This window comes from Hemitrygon akajei, chromosome 1 (assembly GCF_048418815.1).
Source record: "Hemitrygon akajei chromosome 1, sHemAka1.3, whole genome shotgun sequence".
Lineage (NCBI taxonomy): Eukaryota > Metazoa > Chordata > Chondrichthyes > Myliobatiformes > Dasyatidae > Hemitrygon > Hemitrygon akajei.
In genome coordinates this window covers 89696496-89719634 of record NC_133124.1, presented here as the reverse complement: position 1 = coordinate 89719634, position 23139 = coordinate 89696496, and the positions used below count along the sequence as shown (strand labels likewise).

General features: G+C 40.3%; 1 protein-coding gene and 1 long non-coding RNA gene across 2 annotated transcripts in view; one reads left to right on the top strand and one right to left on the bottom strand.

Annotated features, from left to right (window-relative positions):
- LOC140728727 (uncharacterized) overlaps window positions 1-7317 on the bottom strand; it is a 28017-nt gene extending 20700 nt beyond the window's left edge. Inside the window, exons 1-2 of the long non-coding RNA XR_012099174.1 lie at window positions 7281-7317; window positions 4347-4504 (exon numbers count right to left, since the gene is read on the bottom strand). This is a non-coding gene — a long non-coding RNA (uncharacterized lncRNA). The remainder of the gene's footprint in view (window positions 1-4346; window positions 4505-7280) is intronic.
- Window positions 7318-7582: 265 nt separating this feature from the next.
- ago2 (argonaute RISC catalytic component 2) overlaps window positions 7583-23139 on the top strand; it is a 125779-nt gene continuing 110222 nt past the window's right edge. Inside the window, exon 1 of the mRNA XM_073047679.1 lies at window positions 7583-7851. Coding sequence (XP_072903780.1) covers window positions 7830-7851 — 22 coding nt within the window. The 5' untranslated portion in view covers window positions 7583-7829. The remainder of the gene's footprint in view (window positions 7852-23139) is intronic.

Below are 23139 nucleotides of genomic sequence, written 5' to 3'. Positions count from 1 at the left end.
CTGCATGATCTTCAACCCCCAAGTCCCTCCTCCCCACACAAAGAACAAACAAAAATGGAACAGTCATATCAATGTCCAAATTCCCCATCCACGCACACAAGAACACTAGAAAGAACAGGTGAAAAACAAAGCAGATAAAAACCTATGAGACTGAAAAAAATTCTACAGCCCAAGTCCATATCCAAAGCACAGAAAACCTGGGTAACATTCTCCGGGCCTAGCGACAGGCCTTTCCCTTTCCATTGCAGAGTGATTCCCATCAGCCATCAAAAGGCAGTCTCCCCTCTCCATAGCAAAGCAATCCCATCAGCGATCAAAAGGCAGTCTTTCCTCTAGCAGAGTGATCCCACCAGCAATCAAGATGCAGAAAGCCTGCATTTACCTTCCACATTGCCTCAGTATTTCAATCTCCCTCTAGGTTCACGCATGCTGCCTCTGCCTCCTGGAGTCCTCTCAGAGACTCAGAGCACTGAAACACCCAAACGATCTCCAAATTGCAAATCACAGGCTCCAGCAGTTCCAGAATCATATTCAAGATGAAAAACAGACGTAAAAGTCACAAAAGAAGTGAAATTTATGGTTTTATGATCTATGACATTTGACTCACAGTCCTTCTTAATATAGGAAATAAAACTTAATGTCCTCCAGTCACGTGTAGCAAGCAAAGGTAATATAAAACATTTCTGTCATGGCCCAGCAATATCTTCCTGTGCCTTACATGGTAGCCATCAGGCCCTGGGGATTCTAGATTCAAGTTTATTTTTCACGTGTACATCTAAGCATATAGTGAAATGTGTCACAAACACAAGAAAGTCTGCAGATGCTGTAAAATCCAAGCAAATGCAGTTCCTCCAGCATTTTGTGTGTTGCTTGGCTTTCCAACATCTGCAGATTTTATCAAGTTTGTGATTCTACTAATACACTGCCAAGTTTCTTCCAGGGATCCCTGCCCCGAAGAAGTTTAAATCTTCCCTTCGAGAGGAATTCAGGAAAACCCTTTCTCACTGCTCTGCCCCTATGATCTCTGCTGCTCTGACTTCTCGACCACGTCCCGCCACCACAGCCACGTTTCCTTCCTGAGAATATGTCTTCATCACATCTTATGTCAGGCGCTATGCTGCCTAGCCTGCTGAATTCTTCCATCATTTTGTGTGCGTTGCAGTGAAATGTGTCATTTATATTAACAACCGACACACCCGAGGGTGTGCTGCGGTAGCCAGCAAATGTCGCTATATGTTCCTTCGCCAATGTAGAATGCCCACAATGCTCAGCAGAACAACACAGAACAATAAGCAGCAAAGCAACAATGGCAAAAGATGCCTTGTTTCTCCCTTACACACACAGAGTCATTTAAACTCAAGACAGTCATCCAGCCTCCAGCGAACTCAGACTTGCAGATAATGGGCTTCAATTTCCCCAAAAGACAGTTAGAGATTTGCCGACTCAGCTCTGACCAATGCGCCCTGTCTTCCAGACTTTGATTCAACCATTGGTGAGCTGCCGATCACCGAACACTAGGTCTCGAACCCTAGTCTCATGATTTGCAAACCCAAGGTGCCATTGGAACTTCTTCCTCCTGCCTGCCTGGAATTCTGACTCTGGAACCTGCCAACAACTTGCTGATCCAGGGGTGGGAATGGGGCCCTTCCAGTTTCTGTTTGCCCTACATCTGACCACTCTGTCCCCAAAACCACCCTTACAAATCTGAAAAACAATTTTAAAACTGCTATATCAGAGCCATGACTCAATGGAGGTGGCAGCTCAGCACCATCATGGATTTATCAGCCTTTAAGCAGACTAAGACATCCAATGCTTCCTTCTTCATAACAATAACATGTTCTCAGATCTACCTGCACTCCCTTCTAAATTTTTCAATTACAATATCTTCTTCGTGAAGCCAGATGAGAAGAATTAATTTAAGACCTCATCTAAGTCCTTTGATTCTGCACATAGTCAGCAAGTTTGGTCCCTAAAATGCCTACTCTTTCCCTAGTTATCCTCTAGTTCAGAATATAATTTAAAAAATGGTTTAGGATTTTATATTAATCTTATCATCTGCGATATTTTGTACTTGCTCTTTGTCCCCCTAATCTCTAAGTGTTTCCCTATTCTTTCTATATTCCCAAAACCTCTTCTGAATATAATTCTGAATAGCTGCTATTTGCTTGCTATCATTTCTCTATCCAGTCCTCAAATTTCTTTGACATTTATATTTTCTTTTGTACTTGTGCTGTGCACTTTTCACTCTCGTGGGAATCATACAGACTTGAACTCTCATTACTTCACTTTAGAAATTCTCCCACTTGTGTGCTGTAGACCTACCTGCAAGCAGCAGTTCCCAGACCACTTTGGATGAATTTGGCTCCCATTCCACTCCCCAAGAACATTCTAGGACCTTAATTTCCAGACCATGCATGACTACCTTTAAACTTAAGAGTTGTGGTGACTCTGCTCGAAATGCTCTTGCCATGACACCATCAGCCTGGCTACATTCCCAACTGTCATTTCTCTAGGAATACTTTGTACATTCTGGCTCAAAAATGACTCCTGGATACCCTTTATAATTCCAATAACTCTCATCACACATATTGAGGATGATACAATTCCCTACTACTATAATTCTATTATTCTGGAAAGTCCTTTGAGACCATAAGATACAGAAGCAGAATTAGGCCATTTGGCCCATCGAGTCTGCTTCACCATTTCACCATGGTTGATCCAATTTTCCTCTCCGCCCCAATCTCCTGCCTTCATGCCATGACTGTGTCCATATATTTGCTCCTCTATTTCTGCTGGTTGTTAGGAAGCCTGTAATATATATCCAAACTATTTTTCATTCCTAACTCTATCCATACGGCTTCATTTTAAGTCTTCTTGGATATTTTACCTCATTACTATGGTAATGGAATCCTTAAACAATACTGTAATGCCACTTTCACTTTTACCTCCCAATCATGTCTAAAGATTCTAGTTCCAGGAATATGGAATTTCCTGTCCTGCCTTTCTTTCAGCCATATGCCTTTGTGATAGCAACAACATTGTTTTAGATCCTCGTGACCTTTTCATTCTTGCGAACCTCCTCTGAACCCTCTCCAATATCAGAACATCCTTTCTTAGAGAGGGGGTTCAAAACAGCTCACTATACTCCCAAGTGAGGCATCACCAGTATCTTATAAAGCCTCAGCATTACATTCTTACTTTTATATTCTAGTCCTCTTGAAATGAATGCTAACAGTGCATTTGCCTTCCTCACCACTAGTTCATCCGACAAGTTAACCTTCAAGGAATCCTGCATGAGGACACCCAAGTCTCTTTGCAGCTCAGATTTTTGAAATTTCTGCCTGTTTGAAAAATAGTTTATGCTTTTGTTCCTTGTATCAAAGTGCATAACCATTCTCTTCCTGAAACTGTATTCATTCTGCCACTTCTTTGCTCATTTTCCTAACCCAAGTCCTTCTGCAGACTCCTTGCTTCCTCAACACTACCTGGCCCTCCATCTGTCCTCAGATTGTCCACAAATCTGGCCGCAAAGTAAACAGTTTTGTCATCCAAATCATTGACATATTACATATAAAGAAATGGTCCCAACATCGGCCCCTGAGGATCACCATTAGTCACCAGCAGCTAACAGAAAAGTCTCCCTCTGTTCCCACTCTGCCTCTCCCAATCAGCCAATCCTCCATGCTAGTATCTTCCCTATAATACCATGGGTTCTTATCTGTTAAGCAGACTAATCTGTGGCACCTTGTCAAAGGTTTTCTGAAAATTAAAGTACACAACATCCACTGATTCTCCTTTGTCTATCCAGCTTGTTTTTTTTCCTCAAAGAATTCCAATAGATTTGTCAAGCTGACTTTGGCCTGCTCAGACAGGATGAAGAGGTCAATACTCCCCAATGCCATTAGGCTTTACAATTCTACCGCCAGGACTTAAGAACCTTTTAAAAGCTATTATTAATGCTTTTTGAGATAGTGATTTAGATGCATATCATATTTTTTTTACTGAGTTAAGTATTGTATGTAATCAGTTTTGCTACAACAAGTGTATGGGACATTGGAAAAAAAGTTGAATTTCCCCATGGGGATGATTAAAGTATCTATCTATCTAACAATATATTGTATTATATGCCTGCAAGGACCCTGAGACTTCATCCTTAACAATCAACTCCAACATCTTCCCAACCACTGAGGTCAGACTTAATGGCCTATAGTTTCCTTTCTTCAGTCTCCCTCCAATCTCGAAGAGTGAAATGACAAATTTGCAATTTTCCAGTCCTCCACATCCATGCCAGAATTAAGTGATTCTTGTAAGATCATTACAAATACCATCACAATTTTTTTAGCTACCTCTTTCAGAACTCTGGGGTGTAGTCCATCTGGTCCAGATGACTTATCTATCTTCAGACATTTAAGCTTCCCAAGTATCTTCTTCCTAGTAATAGCAACTACACTCACTTCTTCCCCCGGACACTCTCGAACTTCTGCCATTCAGCTAGTGTCTTCCACTGTGAAGATGAATGCAAAATACTTCATTTATTCATGAGGAATCTCCTTGTCCCCTATTACTACCTCTCCAGCATAATTTTCTAGTGGTCCAATATCTACTCTCACCTCTCATTTACTCTCTATATATCTGAAAAAAATGTTGGTATCCCTTTAGATATTATTGGTTAGCTTACCTTTATATCTCATCTTTTCAATCCTTATGGGTCTTTTAGTTGCCTTCTGTTGGATTTTAAAAGCTTCCCAATCCTCTTATCTTCCCACTAATTTTGCTCTATTATATGTCCTCTGTTTTGCTTTAGTGCTGTTTTTGACTTCCCTGGACAGCCACAGTTGTGTCATCCTGCCTTTAGAATAATTCTTTGGGATGTATCTACACTGCATTTTCCAAATTTCTCCCAGAATTCTACCCATTCCTGTTCTACCATCGTTTCGCCTAGTGAGCCCTTCCAATCAACTTTGGCCAGCTCCTCTCTCATACCTCTGTAATTTCCCTTTATTCCACTGTAATAATGATACATCTGACTTTAGCTTCTCCCTCTCAAACAGCAGGGCAAATTGTCTCATATTATGATCACTACTTCCTAAGAGTTCCTTTACCTTAAGATCCCTAATTAAATCTGGTTCATTACACAACACCCAATCCAGAATATCCTTTCCCCTAGTGGGCTCTGCCATAAGCTGCTCTAAAAAAGCCATCACATTGGCATTCTACAAATTCTCTCTCTCTCAGGATTCAGCACCAACCAGATGCTCCCTATCTACCTGCATATTGAAATCCCCCACGATTAGTGTAGCATTGCCTTTTTGATATGCGCTTTCTATCTCCTATTGTAATTTGTAGCCACATCCTGGTTACTGTTTGGCAGCCTGTATATACTGTAACTCCCATCAAGGTCTTTTTACCCTTGCAGTTTCTTAACTCTACATGATCAGATCCTATGTCATCTCTTTCTAAGAATCTGATTTGATTTTTTACCAAGAGAACCACCCCCATCTTTCCTTTTGATACAATACTTATCCTTGGATGTTAAGCTCCAGCTATAATCTTCTTTCAACCATGACTCAGTGATGCCCACGTCATACCTTCCAATCTCTAACTGCACGACAAGATTTTCTCATGTGCTGATCAACACTTCCAGCTAAATTTCCTTAATATTCAGCTGTTCTTGCAAAAATAAGTGCATGTATAACATGCATGTCCTCGATATCTAATGGACTCACATTGTTTCCTTCTATATTTGATTGCACTTTCTCACTAAATGTACATTGATGCTGTGTCCCATTCCCCAATTAAATCCTTTCAACATCACTGGCAAACCCTGCTGCAAAGATGTTGAAGTTTATTTCGGCGTGGATTTCACCATTTTCCCCTCACTCTGCAGAAACACTTTGATTGGTGAGCTAATTACTTCTTACGTAAGTGGGGAGATGACAGGTGAAAAGGATGGATATGATGGGCATGGTTACAAGGAAAATAAGTGAGGTGAATGGAGCTGTTGGAATTGCTTTGAGAGCCCATATAAACCTGAGTTAAATTTGAAAATGAGAATTAAGATATTGCAACAGTACAGTCCAGGAACAGGACTGTATGCGTGCCAAATGTACCAAGGAAGCATAGAAAACCTACAGCACAATACAGGCCCTTCGGCCCAGAAAGCTGTGCCAAACATGTCCTTACCTTAGAAATTACCTAGGGTTACCCACAGCCCTCTATTTTTCTGAGCTCCATGTACCTGTCCAGGAGTCTCTTTAAAAGACCCTATTGTATCCGCCTCCACCACTGTCGCCAGCAGTCCATTCCACGCACTCTCTGCGTAAAACAACTTACCCATGGCATCTCCTCTCCAAGCACCTTAAAACTGTGCCCTTTTATGCAAGCCATTTCAGCCCTGGGAAAAAACCTCTGACTATCCACATGATCAATGCCTCTCATCATCTTATACAGCTAAGATTTACATTCTTACATCCATCATCCTCTCATGTATATTTCTTTCCACTATGAAATGACACCCCCAGATGCACATACACTTACAGCAACAAAAATCGTAAACAGGAACTTCATTGAATATTTCCTTCTAATTCAGATACAAAATGACATCAGTTATTATGGCCAGGCACTCAGCCAGTATAATTAAACCTCAAACAGATTTGTTTTAATTAGACAAAAGTTATGGATAATTATGCATGAGTTTAATTTATTCTCTTTACGTTTTACTTTTGTTGACATGAAAACTGCACGATTAACGATTTGGGTTTAAATATGGAACAGATGGCAAGTAAGTGGCAAGGAATTAATGAACTAGGATGTTGAAAATCAAATAAGTAAGTTTCTCAGCTTCAAGTTTGAATTTATAAATGTTATACATTGGAACCATTAAAACTCTTCTTGCCTGCAGACGAACCATATCCCTCCATTCCTGTAGTTTACTTCTGTTCTTGTGAGTCTAGATGATCTGCAGTTTCCCACTTTCTCTCTACTTCCTTTCTTTTTGGTACTATCCAGTGTGTGGGAACAATTCTAGAATCTATGAAAGGACTATGTGTTCTATAATTCAAATTCAAAACCACATCCACTCCATCAACTTTCAACCCAGTTAATTTCTCCACTACTGTACTTTTAGTTAATTTTTTTTTGCTTCTCATTCATTCTTAACTTCCAGGGCGTATGCTGCCTTTGCTAAAGATCGACAGCGCATATCCGTTTAATTCTACCTGCCAGGTTCTTACTTTGCACTGAGCACAAACAGATAAATCTCCTCCAACCAAGTCACCTACAAGGAAAATCTTTCTCCTGAGTCTCCCATCACGCATGCGTAAATCTTTACTGTCGCCTTTGCCCCCGCTACGCATGCGTAGATAATTTCTTCCCTTACGGGGCACTCACTTTCTCTACCTTTACTCCCCTTTCTTCCCGTCCTACTACGCACGCGCAATCCCCACCACCCCAAGTCTTCGCGGACGCCGCTCCTCGGTTTGGCGCTCTCGCCTGGAGCGAGTGGCGGGCGCGCGCTCTGGAGGCGCGAGGAGCGTCGGTCGCAATGACGTCGAGGCTCGGGCCCGCCCTCTCGCCTGTGTGTGGAGCGATCGGCCAGCGAGCGGCGAGTACCCAGTGTTGGGCTGTCTGTCTCTGTCCCTGCCCCTCTCCTTTTCTCCCCCGGATCTTTCTACTTGTTTTCCCGTCGGGGATTATTAATGTGTCCTCTTTTTTCTTTCTTTCCCCCCGTGTTTTTCTCATGCGTCTTCTTTTGCTCCTCTCGGTAATATAATTTTCCATCCTCGCTTCGCCTCCAGTTTCCAGCTGACTCCATCCCGGCCAAACCGATCATGTATTCAGCAGCCGAGCCCGGTGAGTTACCGTTATGTTTGTAAAATGGTTCCCATGTTTTCTTTTCGTTGGTTTGAGGCGGAGGGAGGGGTTTGTGCTTCTGTCTCTCTGTCTCCTGGTTGGGTTTGTACTAGGCCTCAGTGAAGCCTCGGAATCGGGTCATATAGGTGGCTAAAGGAACTGGTGAATTGTATATGATTCTTGCCTTGACCTTTAGCTGGGGCATGCCAAAATCCTGCTGTCGGTTCTTTATTGTGTATGCAGAAATTTAGAAGGATTTAAAGCTTCTCATTCTGTGGTTTGAAATTAATTTTTGATTTCCAAATTGGGTATTGCGGAGAGGAGAGGTTCTGTTGTTTTCAGTGAAGGAGTGTGGCGTGGAGTTATCAAATGCTCTGATGGTTTCATCGTGTGCAAACTCTTCTGTTTGCCTCACACTTGAACTTGAAATTCATGATTTGACGCCAACAATATTTTTCTTTCACCCACGTTAATTTAGTCCAGCAAATAAACTGGATTGGATGTTTCATGAATGAGAAGTTATAGGTTTCTTGTACTGTTGTGTGCGCTATAGGAAAAGAATGGGGAACTGCGATGTTACTGAATTAACATCAATAATTTGACACTTGGTGAAAACATATTAAAGAAGGATAGAATATGCTGGAATCTGTAGGAAAAAATTCTGCAGCAACTCAGATCAAGCAGCATCTGTGGTGGTGGGAGGAATTGTCGACCTTTCAGGTGTAAAGCTGAACTTAAGTTAAAACATTGACATTTCCTCCTCTCTCCCCCACAGATATTGCTTGACTCGCTGGTACCTTTGATACTGTTTTTATTTCAAAGAAGGAAATTTGGGTAGCGTACAGGAATCAAATTATATCTAGTTTTGTATACAATATTTTTGCATGGTTTTAGAAAGGTCAGCAATTCTTGTGATTATCTTTCTGACGCTATACAGAAATAGATGTTTTCAAATACCATACCAGTGGCATTTTTAACCTACTACATAATCTTTTAGAATATTATTTAGAGTTATGAATTTTATCAATTTCCATTGAGAAATGTGACTTGTAGTTTGCCTGTACTACAATTTCCAAAATGGTGTCACAGAAACATAGATAATAGGAACAAGAGGAGTAAGCAGTCTTGCAGTGTTAAACTGCTCCATTCAGTGGAGTAGTAAATTATAACAGAATTCCTGCCGTCATCCCTTTGGCATTAAGAAATGTATATCTTGTAGAAAATTCCACATGTTCATTGCCCTCTGGTGAAGATTTTCTTAATTCTGATTCTCAGTTCCATGCCTGTTGTTCCTCAGGCTATGACCCTGTTTATTCCATTGTTTTTGATTAAATTTTATACCTGGATGGGTTGGGGAGGGGGAGGTAGTGGAGGTTTATAGTGGTACAGCTAATAGACCTGCTGCTGTCTGTTACTCTCAGTGATCTGGATTTGATCTTGATCTCCAGTGCCATCTGTGTGCAGTTTGTATATTTGTTTCTTTTGATTACATGGGTTTCTTTCTTCTTGGTGCTGAAGTTTCCTCCCACATCACAGGGATGTGTGGGTTGGTAGATTAATTGGCCACTGTAGGTTGCCCCTAGTGTGTAGGTAAGTGGTAGAATCTGGGACCAGCTGTTGAGAATGTGGGAAGAACTTTTCAATGTGGGTTGTAGGTGGGAGTTAAAAGGTTGGAATTGATGGGCCAAATGACCTATTTTAATACTGTGACTATTATTCAATTAGTTATTGAAACTCTCGATAGTTATATTGGTAGCAAAACCAATTTGAAATTTTGAACATTTATTAATGAAAGGTCACGCAACTAAATTTTAAAATAAATCTCAAATAATAAATCTGTGGCCTTTTCCATCTTTTCTAAAATAGACTACAAAAACTCAACCAGTTGTAGCCTTTAGGGAAAAAGATATAAGTTGACTTTAGAAAATAATATTTGCTTTTTACAGTATTATCTGTTGGTCTTTATTATTCCCATTTATAAAACCTAGGATTTGAGGTAATTTTGATTAGACTTATTTGAATATGACCCACTTTATACCTGTATACCTAACCACATTGCTTCAAATTGTTAGTATTATTGAATCTACATTTACCTGCTCAGTGTACCATTTTCCCCTAATTTGTTTAAAAACCTTCATAACATTTGTCAGCTGCAAATGATGTTGTTTCCCCTACAAGTACTTGCATGAAAAGAGAGGACTTGCATATCTATTTTTAACTTTTTAGAGATGACCCAATGCCCGAATACCATTAATTACTTTTGACAGATAATAAGGATAATTTATGTGGGTCATGTGCTGCCCACCACTCAGCCCTTGTCTCGTTGACCTATATAGGTACCAGTACAACAAAATTAAAATCTCACATTTGTAATTGTCTCTTTATGGCTTAAAACTCTGCCTCCTACATCCCTTACCCCTTGCTGAAACCCTTTTGCTGGAGATTTTGCAGCACCTCTTAATTCCATCATCCTACAGTTGCTGGCCAGATTGATCTTCCCTTTCTCCTAATTCTTTGAATGATTGGAAAAATGCACTGAATTTTCTTGTAAACGTTTGTGTAAATCTTTACACAAATTTTATTTCTGTGAGTTTTCTGGTGTGGATATTGAAATGTTTTTAACTGAATGAGAGGTGGTACGTGAATGTAGGTGATGGAACCGAAAGCCTTGGTCATTACTTTCATAAGTCATCCGCTACTTTGCACCTTAAAGATCTTTCTTATGCTGTCTATGGAAAATATGTACTTAATTGCCGATGAACAGAATCTGGTAGCAATGGATAAAGTAAATTAGGTGTTGATGCATTCCATGATCAATAATAAGATGAAATGGTGCAATAAAGTTTCAATTTTATAAATCTTATTCATTATAATTACGTACAAAGTAGTATGTAATCATGACAATGATTTCTAAAGTTGAAAATTTATTCCGCAATTTCATTGTATTACTGCATCAGAGCTGGCATGTCACACAGCTGTACAAAACCTTGGCAGGCTGCATGCTACATTACAGAACAAATGTGGTAGAAAGTACAGCACTAGAAAGTCTATAGGTGAAATTCACCATGATGTTGCCTGGAATGGAGGGCCTTATTTACAAGGAGAGATTGTATGGACCAGTAGCATATTCCTCCTGGAGAAAAGAGACTAGTGGGAGCCAAGGAAGAGGATGAGGTGTAACCCAAAAGAGGCATAGATGGTTAGATAGACAATCTTTTTCCTTGGCCAGGGGAGTCTAATACTAGAGAGCATAGGTTTAAGGTGAGAGGGGAAAAGTTTAAAGGTGATCTGAGGGCATATTTTCACTCTGCTTGGAGGTTATATGGAATGAGGTAGATACAATTAGTGTTTAAAAGGCATTTGACCAGGTAATTGGAAGAAAAGGCGTCGAGAAGCATGGTCAGCATGGATGGGCATCACAGTCAGCATGGACCAATTGGGTCGAAGTGCCTGTTTCTGTGCTGTACAACTCTGATAGAATGTGATTATACTGGCAAGGTTTCAGAGGACACTTTTTTTTTATATCCCTCGGCTCACCTTTCCTTTGACCCCACCCCCCAGTATGGTTCTACCTATCACCTAGTAGCTCTTACTCCTTTATCCCCCCTCTCCTACCTGGCTCAAATTGTCCATCATTTTCCCCTTTGCCCCCCCTCCACCCATCTGATTCTGCTTTATTACCCATCAACCCTTGTCTCACCCTTCACTAGACAGTCTTAAGTTTTGTCTCGAATGACGGTCTGTACTGGAGGCATTGACCATTCATTTTCCTCTACAAATGCTGTTTTACCTGTTGATTTGTTCCAATAGTTTATTTTTTAAATTTTTCATATGTTGGGATATTTAGATCATATGCAAATTGAATTTTAATGTTGTGAAGGGTTGGGGATGCAAATGGAAAGAATAGAGTAAGAGTGACAAGGTTGTCAAGGTAACAATTAATTTAAAAACAACAATTAAAAGCAGAAGAGAAACAATTTGAAACTGAATGAGTGGCCTTTTCTCCTTGGAATGCCAGAGGATGAGAGGTGACCTGATAGAGGTGTATAAGGTAATGAGAGGCATTGATTGTGTGGATAGTCAGAGGCTTTTTCCCAGGGCTGAAATGGCTAACATTATAGGGCATACACAGTTTTAAGGTGCTTGGAAGTAGGTACAGAAAGGTAAGGTTTTTTAAATGCAGTATGTGGTGAGTGGGTGAAATGGGCTGCCGGCGATGGTGGTAGAGGCGGATGTGATAGAGTCTTTTAAGAGACTTCTGGATAGGTACATGGAGCTTAGAAAAATAGAGGGCTAAGGGTAACCCTAGGTACGTAATTTCTAAAGTAAGTATATGTTCGGCACAGCATTGTGGACTGAAGGGCCTGTAATGTGTTGTAGGTTTTCTATGTTTCTGTGAAAAGTGTAGCCACGTATGCAGTGAGGGAATAAAATAACATATTTGAAATGCAGTGAATTAGGAGGGCTATATCACCCATAGATACAGGATGAGTTTACACAAGCAATTGAAAAATCAGTATTGACCTTGTCAACTGAACAGTGATTGGTCAGCCAATCTGTATTTGGCTTATTGAGTGTAAAGGAAACCATGTTGTAAGCACTGAGTGTAATCCAATAAATTGCAAGTAGTTTGTGTGCATTGCTGCTATACCTAGACAACTGCATGGTAAAAAGCAATGACATTAAAGTGCCAGTGTTGCATGGGTAACTGCCATGAGAATTCTGAAACAGCATTGTAGATGCCATTCAAAGAGTTATCATCAGTCTGTTTATAATAAAGTTTCTATTTTTAAAATTGTTCCCATAGTCTCTCTTAATCAAGGTCGGATTTTGCTGCTGTTAATATTTAACAGGTCTAGTCCATATTTGTACTCAAATGAAGATAAAGAGAAATGTGTATTATCAAAATTATAGTAACTGGTGAGTGTAAGAAGCTTGAGTACACTGTGGACCTTTTTAAAAATGCGTACTCAATAAACAAGGCACATAGTAAATTAACAACAGTAAAAGTAGTTTATGGTGCTGGATTTAATTATTGCTGGATGATCAGATTTTTACTGCACTGATTTTGGTGCTGTTGTTAATATAATCAGCCAGGTTATTTATGTTGCTACATCAATACTAATATTATTTATAGTAAAATTTTTGAAGATTTATTTCTGTAAGTTGGAGTTGACTTCATTCTGGCCTTGAACTAATTTGCCCTTCTTAATATCACCTGGATTTGACATGAAACAAAATTAATTCATGAAATTTGTTATTTTTACATCCTTAATCTGTGGTTCTATTTCTTTTGGTCCTTCAGTCATTTATATCTGCTTAATATTTTTGGGTCTCTTTCCTCTGTTTACTATACAGTGAAATGTGCTATTTAATTTTATTTTTAAATGAAATTAACTTTATGGACTTTTTCCAAATTAAATAATGTGATTTCTTTTGGAAGAAGTTTGCAGTAACCAAGTGCTCATAATTATCTGGAACTAGTAAGTGACGTCTGATTGATTTGTTGGATCTCTAAGCTCAGGTGCCTCTTTGAAATAGTATCCAGTTCTGTTTGGGCGCTGAAGTTTCACCTTGTTGGTGATCGTGCCTCAGCGCATTAACCCAATGTCTGCTGACAAGAGCCAGAAATTTTGCATGAAAGGTGGTGTGGACAAGCTCTACAACTGGAGCAATATAGTTTTGTATCTGAATTGTATTTTTTTTTAAAATTCCATGGGAAAAATCTTATGACTTGAAAAGGATGTAATGAAAACTTATCAAGAAAACATGCCTGTGGTGGTCACAGTACTGGATTTTTATTGCCAAAACAAATACTGAAATGTTTTGAGTATGTCTTCAGGAATTCTATCAAACTCTTATATAAATAAGCTGGTTGATTGTAACCTGAAAAGAGATGAGTTTGGACAGGATACAAAGGGGAATCAGTGAATTGAGGTAAAGTTGGGTAAATATCAAGAGAAACATACTTTTAGTTATAATTGCAGAGGTAGCTGGAAGATGAATTAAATGGAACTGTGTGTTCAATGTGGCGATCTTTTTAATCCCTTGTAAAGTGTGATCAAAAAGGATAATTTTCTTGCTGTTTGCAAATATGCTTTGTTTTATCTGACATTGCCTATCCCTAATTGTCTTTGTAAAGGTGGTGGGTGGTTAGATGTCACCTTAAACTGCTGGAGAGTTTTTGATGAGGGGGTTCCAGAACTTAGACTGACTGATATGAGGAATGGATATATACATCCATGACACTTCACATGCTCCTGATCTCCTTAGCAACTTCCAATTCCTTGGCTCTGATTGTCTCGGTTTTACCATGGATAGTCAGCCCGTGTGCACTTCTATTCCCCCATCAAGACTGCGTTAAAGCTCTCTGCTTCTTTCTTGACAACAGACCAGACTAGTTACCTTCCACCTCCACCACCACCCTCCATCTGGCGTACCAGTCAACATACTCCCTGCTCTTAAATTCACTTGGTTTCAAATTCTTATACCTCTCCCCCCTTTCTCAGTATGTCTGTCTCCATCTCTGGAGGCAAACGTCTACCAGGATTTTTAGTAAACCTACTGATTCCCAAGACTATCCTGACTATACTTCTTCCCACCTGTCTCCTGTAAAAATGTCATCCCCTTCTCTCAGTTCCTTCATCTCCACCACATCTATTCCCATGATGAAACACTCCTTTCCAAAACATCAGGGATGTCATCCTTCAAAGACCAGGGTTTCACTTCCTCCACTATTGATGTTGCTGTCACCTGCATCCCCTCCCATTTCCTGGACATCTGCCCTCACCCTTCTCCATTCTGCCTTATCAGAGATCTTCTTGTCCTCACCTATCACCCCATGAGACTCCGTACATCATTTTCTGCAACATCCCCCATCTTCAGCAGGATCATGCCACCAAACACATCGACCTCTCCCCACCCCCTCACCACCATCACTCTCCACTTTCCACAGGGATTGCTCTTCATGATTCTCTTGTCCAGTAGACCCTCCCCACTAATCTCCTTCCTGGTATCTAACTCTGCAAGCAGAAGTGCTGCACCTGCTCATTCAACTCCTCTCTCACCTCCTCTCAGGGCCCCAAACAGTCCTTGTATGTGACAACACATTTCACCTGTGAATCTGTTAGAGTCATCTACCGTGTCCAGTGCTCCTGATGTGGCCAATCTCTACATTGGCAACACCTGAGAGATTGGGGATCACTTTGTCAGGCACCTTCACTCCATCCACAAGAAGCAGGATTTCCTGGTGGTCAACTATTTCTCATTCCTGTTTCATCATGTCGGTCCATGGCCTCCTCTGCTGTCATGATGAGGCCACTCCCAGGTTAGAGGAACAACACCTCATATTCCGTCCGAGTAGCCTCTAACCTAATGACATGAACATTAATTTCCCCACTCCCCCTTTCCTCTTTTTGAATTCCCCACTTTGGTTCCCCTCTTGTCTCTTCTCTTTTCCTCACTTGCCTATCATCTCCCTCTGGTGCCCCTCCTTCCCTTTCTCTCATGGTAGACTCTACATTCCTATTGGTTTCCCTCTCCAAACCTTTACCTTTTCCACCCATCACCTCCCAGCTTCTCACTTCATTTCCTCCAGCCCCTGCCCACCTGTCTTTATGTAGCTTGTACTCCTTCCCCTTCCCCCACCACCTTATTCTGGCTTTTTCCCCTTTCCAGTCCCAAAGAAGGGTCTTGGTCAGAAATGCCGATCGATTTTTAAAAAAAATTCATTTCCATAGATGTTGCCTGATCAGCTGAATTCATCCAGCATTTTGTGTGTTGTTCTAAATGTTTTTAGAATGTTTCAGACAAGCATGGAACTGCTTTCTTGCTAAGAAGTTGTGAATGTGATTGAACACTATGTATTCATCAGTGAATATTCCCTACCTTTGAGTTTAGGATTACGGGAAGGTCATTGAACAACTGAAGTTGTCTGGGCTTAGGGTGGCCATGAGGTATCCCAGTATTGATGTCATTTGGATTCCTGATCTCCAATAATATTTGCCTTCAGAGTCATTAGAATGGAATCCCTTTCACGTCCAGTGAGCTAGAATTTTGTAATATCACACTTCGTCATACGTTGCCTTGGTGTCAAGGCAATTGTAATCATCTCACCGCTGCAAATAATTTCTTTCGTTCATTTTTGGCCCAAGGCTGAGATCCTGGTGAAATCCACAGTTGGCATTTTTGATAATTGTTGAGTGCTACTTGATAACATAGACTTCAGTCTATGCTCAAACATTCCAGTGTTTGCAGAGACACCATGAATGACTACTGCATTAAAGTTACATTTGTTAAGGGCATCAAAATCAGATTTAATATCACTGGCATACATCATGAAATTATGTTTTGTGGCAGTAGTGCATTGCAACACATAATAAATATCTATAAATGATAATATATATTAAGTAGTACAAAGAGAACAACAAAAAAAAAGGTAGTGTACATGAGTTCATTGTCCTCTTAGAAGTCAGATGGCTGTGAGGAAGTTGTTCCTAAAACATTGAGTGTCTCTCTTCAGGTTCATCTATCTCTTCCTTGATGGTAGCAATGAGAAGAAGGCATGTCCTCGGTAATGGGGGGTGCATAATTGCAGATGCCACATTTTGGGGGCAGTATGGATTACTGGTTAGGCTGATCGTAATTGAAACCAGTGGTGGTGTTGGAATGCTGATATAGATATGGAACATGTCAAAGTTAAAAGGAAAGTTTGAGACTTAACTGTAATTTGCAAGCACTGAAGAATCAGATTGTAAAGTAGATTGATTGCTTGGTAATACACTGGACACTATGACCATTCACGTTAATTATAATACTGGGGTCACCCCTCATTCTCCTATGCTTCAAGGAATGAAGATGCAGCATGGCTATCCTCTACCTGTAGCTCAGATCCTGTAGTTCAGGTAATATCCTCAAAAATCTCTTCTGTGCCCTCTCCTGCTTCACAACAGCAAGGTGGCCAAAACTGTAGACAGCACTCTGTATACTCCCAAGTGTGATCTCAATGACTTGTATAACTGCAGCATACTGTAATGTTCCTACTCTTAAACTTGGTGCCCTGACTGATGAAGGCCAGCATGTTAATTGACTTCTTCACTCTGTCTACTTTGTGTAGCTGGTTTTAGTAAATTGGGCACTTGTACTCACAGTGTTCCACCATTCGCTATCTTGGTACTAACCTGGTTTGAATGTCCAAAATATATCACCTCATTCTTATACAAGTTGAATTCCATTTGCCATTCTTCAGCCCATCTCCCTAAGTTATCAAGGTTTCATTGTAACCTGCTTCACTATCAACAAGACCCCCTAATTTAGTGTAATCAACAAACCTGCTAATCATGCCTTGTACATTTTCATCCAAATTGTTTACATACATAATGAATAACACAGGTCTCAACATTGAATTTCAGGCCACGCCACTAGCCACAGGACTCCAGTCAGCAAGTCAACCTTCAAACAGTACCTTCTGCTTCCTATTATCAAGCCATTTCTGGATCTACTTTGCTAGCTCCTCTGAATTCCATGCAACTTAACCTTGCAGGTCAACCTGCCATGCAGGACCTTGTTAAAATCATTATTAAAGTCCATAAGTGTTCTTGCCAGCTCAATGTTTGGCTTCTGCCGAAAGCTTAACGAGTATAATTTTTTAAAAAAAGCAGACTTGCCAGCAGTGTGAATGTCTTTCACGGCTGTTCCGCATGTCTCTATTTTTGCCTGGCTTACTGTGCAATTTGGCTAATATTTTATTATTGGGTCAAATAAGGTGTTATTTGGAAAAAAAAAGAATTGGAACTTAGTCATATGACTGATACAGTCTGGCTTTTTCTCTTGCTGCAATCTAAAACACGAATGTTAATGCTTTATAAATGCTGCCTGACAAACTGAGTATTTTCATATGTTCCGCAAGCACCCACAGTATTTTTGTATTAAAATTTAGCGACTTGAATAAAGGACTTGAAAGCTTTTTTTTGCACACCCACTTTCTGTGGTTTTGTGTTGAGCCATTGCAACCTTGTATTACGTACATTACTGTGAACTGCTCAAGTAGAGGGTTATTATATGAAGTTGATGGAAAGAATTAAAAAGGAACTTCAAAATCATGACACATTCTCAGGATGTAAAAATGATCCTTGCATTTTATTGGTGCTATTTTAATTCTAATTGCTGTGCATCGAATTGCCAATACTTCAGAATGGGTTGTACAATTGAGTAATTCATCTGTTAGGTGATATGTTTGATTTTAAAAAATAATTGCTTTTCGCTAACAGACTTGATGGTTTCTAAACCTTTCACTTCACCTTCCTCTTTTGTGAACCTGCTTAAAAGCATGACTACTTGTGTACATTAGTTATGTGTTTTGTTTTGCTGACTGTAGGACTGTGGAAGTTTTAACCCATTATATTTGCTATGCTAATAATTGCGAAGCTGAGAATTGCATTACAGATTCTCTGGCATCTGAAAAATGTATACTTGGATTACTTTAATAAATATTTTTCAACTTTAACACCTTTGGAGAGATTTTATTGTTTGTTTTAAAAGATGATGGATACTGAGGGGTTTTTCATATTATTTTTATGTACAATTTACTGTTTTGAAATGTTATGCCGAGTCTGTTTTGTGTTTTATTTTTCTACATCCTGAAATTATATTCATTCAGCATAATTTTGTGGTATGGAAATAAAATGTCTGTAAACTTTGCTGTTAATCAATATGTTTTAGACTGAATATTTTCCTAACCACATACCCACTTTCTGTGGTTTTGTGTTTAAACCACTACATTTTGCATTGCATTATTGTGGATTATTGGATTATTAATATGAAATCAATTGAATATGAATTGTACATTGGAAGATCTTAAACATGAAGCATTCTCAAGATATGAAGTGGAGATCCTTACACATTTTTCCCCCAGATAATGGATGATTCTTATCATTGGAACTGAAGGCATTGTCTTTGCCCACAACTGAATTCCTTTGTACTATATATTTGATTTGTTTTATTCCTGCTTTATATTTTATTCCAATTGAAGAACTGACAATTATTTATTTATCCACCGATACAACATGGTTTCAAGCCCAACCAGCCGATGGCACCCAATTACACCCATGTGCTCAGGTAATCTAGCATGTGCATCTTTGGGATGTGGTTAAGAAACCAGAACACCCAGAGGAAACCCTGGTGTCCTGGGGAGAATGGTATAGTTCCTTACAGGGAGTGATGGGAATTGTACCCACTTCACTACTGCTCTAGCCTTTAGCAGCAGTGGCAAACAAATGCACATTACCATTTTCTTACTGGTCACAGGAAGGCTTTACCATTGTTTTTAAAATTCAGGCATGCAGTTTGCCATTTCCCTTTGCATAGATTTCTCATACCCTCCTTTCCATTTTATCTGTCCAGCTGCAGCATCAACACTAAAGTTTTAGATTTGGGCATAGACATTACAGATTGGAACTTAAATTACTTTGTGCAGAAAAGTTAGAGTTTGCAGTTGACTTTATATAGCTGCTTGGTGGTTTGAAATCTTCCCTGGAATGCAAATAAAATGGATTCCACTAATAAATCTATATGTAGAATTCTATTATGTTAGTGATTATTTGTACTATTCATTTACTTTTATTTTCATTTGATCATGGGAAGGCAGCCATGGTAGTGTAGACTATTTTCTAAATGGAGAGAAAATTCAAAGATCCGGAGTGCAAATGAACTTGGGAATCCTCATGCAGGGTTCCCTAAAGGTTAATTTGCAGGTTGAGTGGGTGGTAAGGAAAGCAAATGCAATATTAGCTTCATTTCAAGACGTCTAGAATATAAAAGCAAGGGTGTAATGTTGAGGCTTTATAAGGCACTGGTAAAAGCCCCACTTGGAGTATTGTGAGCAGTTTAGGGCCCCTTGTTTTAGAAAGGATGAGTTGACATTGGACAGGGTTCAGAGGAGGTTTGCGAGAATGATTCCTGGAACAAAGGGTTACCACTTGAGGATCAATTGATAACTTTGGGTTGCTACTCAATGGAATTCAGATTCATTTGGGGGGGAACTCATTGAAATCTATCAAATATTGAAAGGTCTCGATAGAGTGGGTGTGGAGAGAATGTTTCCTGTAGTGAGGGAGTCTAGGACCAGAGGGTACAGCCTCAGGATAGAGGGGCATACATTTATCAAAGAGATAGAAACATAGAGCACACAGGAGCACATGCAGCACAGGAGCGCCGCAGGGAACCGTACTCTCTCCGGTCCTGTTCACCCTGTACACATCAGACTTCCAATATAACTCGGAGTCCTGCCATGTGCAGAAGTTCGCTGATGACACGGCCATAGTGGGGTGTGTCAGGAATGGACAGGAGGAGGAGTATAGGAAACTGATACAGGACTTTGTGATATGGTGCAACTCAAACTACCTGCGTCTCAATATCACCAAGACCAAGGAGATGGTGGTGGACTTTAGCAGATCTAGGCCTCATATGGAGCCAGTGATCATTAATGGAGAATGTGTGCAGCAGGTTAAGACCTACAAGTACCTGGGAGTACAGTTAGACGAGAAGCTAGACTGGACTGCCAACACAGATGCCTTGTGCAGGAAGGCACAGAGTCGACTGTACTTCCTAAGAAGGTTGGCGTCATTCAATGTCTGTAGTGAGATGCTGAAGATGTTCTATAGGTCAGTTGTGGAGAGCGCCCTCTTCTTTGTGGTGGCGTGTTGGGGAGGAAGCATTAAGAAGAGGGACGCCTCACGTCTTAATAAGCTGGTAAGGAAGGCGGGCTCTGTCGTGGGCAAAGTACTGGAGAGTTTAACATTGGTAGCTGAGCGAAGGGCGCTGAGTAGGCTACGGTCAATTATGGATAACTCTGAACATCCTCTACATAGCACCATCCAGAGACAGAGAAGCAGTTTCAGCGACAGGTTACTATCGATACAATGCTCCTCAGACAGGATGAAGAGGTCAATACTCCCCTATGCCATTAGGCTTTACAATTCTACCGCCAGGACTTAAGAACTTTTTAAAAGCTATTATTAATGCTTTATGAGATAGTGATTTAGATGCATATCATATTTTTTACTGAGTTAAGTATTGAATGTAATTAGTTTTGCTACAACAAGTGTATGGGACATTGGAAAAAAGTTGAATTTCCCCATGGGGATGAATAAAGTATCTATCTATCTATCTATCTATCTATCTAGAAAATAGGTGTAGGAGTAGGCCGTTCGGCCTTTCGAGCCTGCACCGCCATTCAGTATGATCATGGCTGATCATCCAACTCAGAACCCTGTACCTGCTTTCTCTCCAGACCCCCATCCCTTTAGCCACAAGGGCCATATCTAACTTCCTCTTAAGTATAGCCAATGAACCGGCCTCAACTGTTTCCTGTGGCAGAGAATTCCACAGATTCACCACTCTCTGTGTGAAGAAGGTTTTCCTCATCTCGGTCCTAAAAGGCTTCCCCTTTATCCTTAAACTGTGACCCCTCGTTCTGGACTTCCCCAACATCGGAATCAATCTTCCTGCATCTAGCCTGTCCAATCCCTTTAGAATTTTATACGTTTCAATAAGATCCCCCCTCAATCTTCTAAATTCCAGTGAGTATAAGCCTAGTCGATCCTGTCTTTCTTCATATGAAAGTCCTGCCATCCCAGGAATCAACCTAGTGAACCTTCTCTGTACTCTATGGCAAAAATGTCTTTCCTCAGATTAGGGGACTAAAACTGCACACAATATTCTAGGTGCAGTCTCACCAAGGCCTTGTACAACTGCAGTAGAACCTCCCTGCTCCTGTACTCAAAACCTTTTGCTATGAATGCCAACATACCATTTGCCTTTTTCACCGCTTGCTGTACCTGCATGCCCACCTTCAATGACTGGTGTACAATGACACCCAGGTTTCGTTGCATCTCCCCTTTTCCTAATCGGCCACCGTTCAGATAATCTGTTTTCCTGTTCTTGCAACCAAAGTGGATAACCTCACATTTATCCACATTAAATTGCATCTGCCATGAATTTGCCCACTCACCTAACCTATCCAAGTCACCCTGCATCCTCTTAGCATCCTCCTCACAGCTAACACCGCCGCCCAGCTTCGTGTCATCTGCAAACTTGGGAGATGCTGCATTTAATTCCCTCGTCTAAATCATTAATATGTATTGTAAACAACTGGGGTCCCAGCACTAAGTCTTGCGGTACCCCACTAGTCACTGCCTGCCATTCTGAAAAGGTCCCGTTTACTCCTACTCTTTGCTTCCTGTCTGCCAACCAATTCTCTATCCACATCTATACCATACCCGTACCCCCAATACTGTGTACTTTAAGTTTGCACACTAATCTCCTGTGTGGGACCTTGTCAAAAGCCTTTTGAAAATCTAAATATACCACATCCACTGGCTCTCCCCTATCCACTCTACTAGTTACATCTTCAAAAAATTCTATAAGATTCGTCAGACATGATTTTCTTTTCACAAATCCATGCTGACTTTGATGATTTCACCTCTTTCCAAATGTGCTGTTATCACATCTTTGATAACCGACTCTAGCATTTTCCCCACCACCGATGTCAGACTAACCGGTCTATAATTCCCCGATTTTTCTCTCCCTTCTTTTTTAAAAAGTGGGATTACATTAGCCACCCTCCAATCCTCAGGAACTAATCCAGAATCTAAGGAGTTTTGAAAAATTGTCACTAATGCATCCACTATTTCTTGGGCTACTTCCTTAAGCACTCTGGGATGCAGACCATCTGGCCCTGGGGATTTATCTGCCTTTAATCCCTTGAATTTACCTAACACCACTTCCCTACTAACATGTATTTCCCTCAGTTCCTCCATCTCACTAGACCTTCGGTCCCTTACTATTTCCGGAAGATTATTTATGTCCTCCTTAGTGAAGACAGAACCAAAGTAGTTATTCAATTGGTCTGCCATGTCTTTGTTCCCTATGATCAATTCACCTGTTTCTGACTGTAAAGGACCTACATTTGACTTGAGCAATCTTTTTCTTTTCACGTATCTATAAAAGCTTTTACAGTCAGTTTTTATGTTCCCTGCCAGCTTTCTTTCATAATCTTTTTTCCCTTTCCTAATTAAGCCCTTTGTCCTCCTCTGCTTGTCTCTGAATTTCTCCCAGTCCTCAGGTGTGCCGCTTTTTTTTGCTAATTTATATGTTTCTTCTTTGGACTTGATACTATCCCTAATTTCCCTTGTCAGCCACAGGTGCACTACCTTCCCTGGTTTATTCTTTTGCCAAACTGGGATGAACAATTGTTGTAGTTCATCCATGCGATCTTTAAATGCTTGCCAT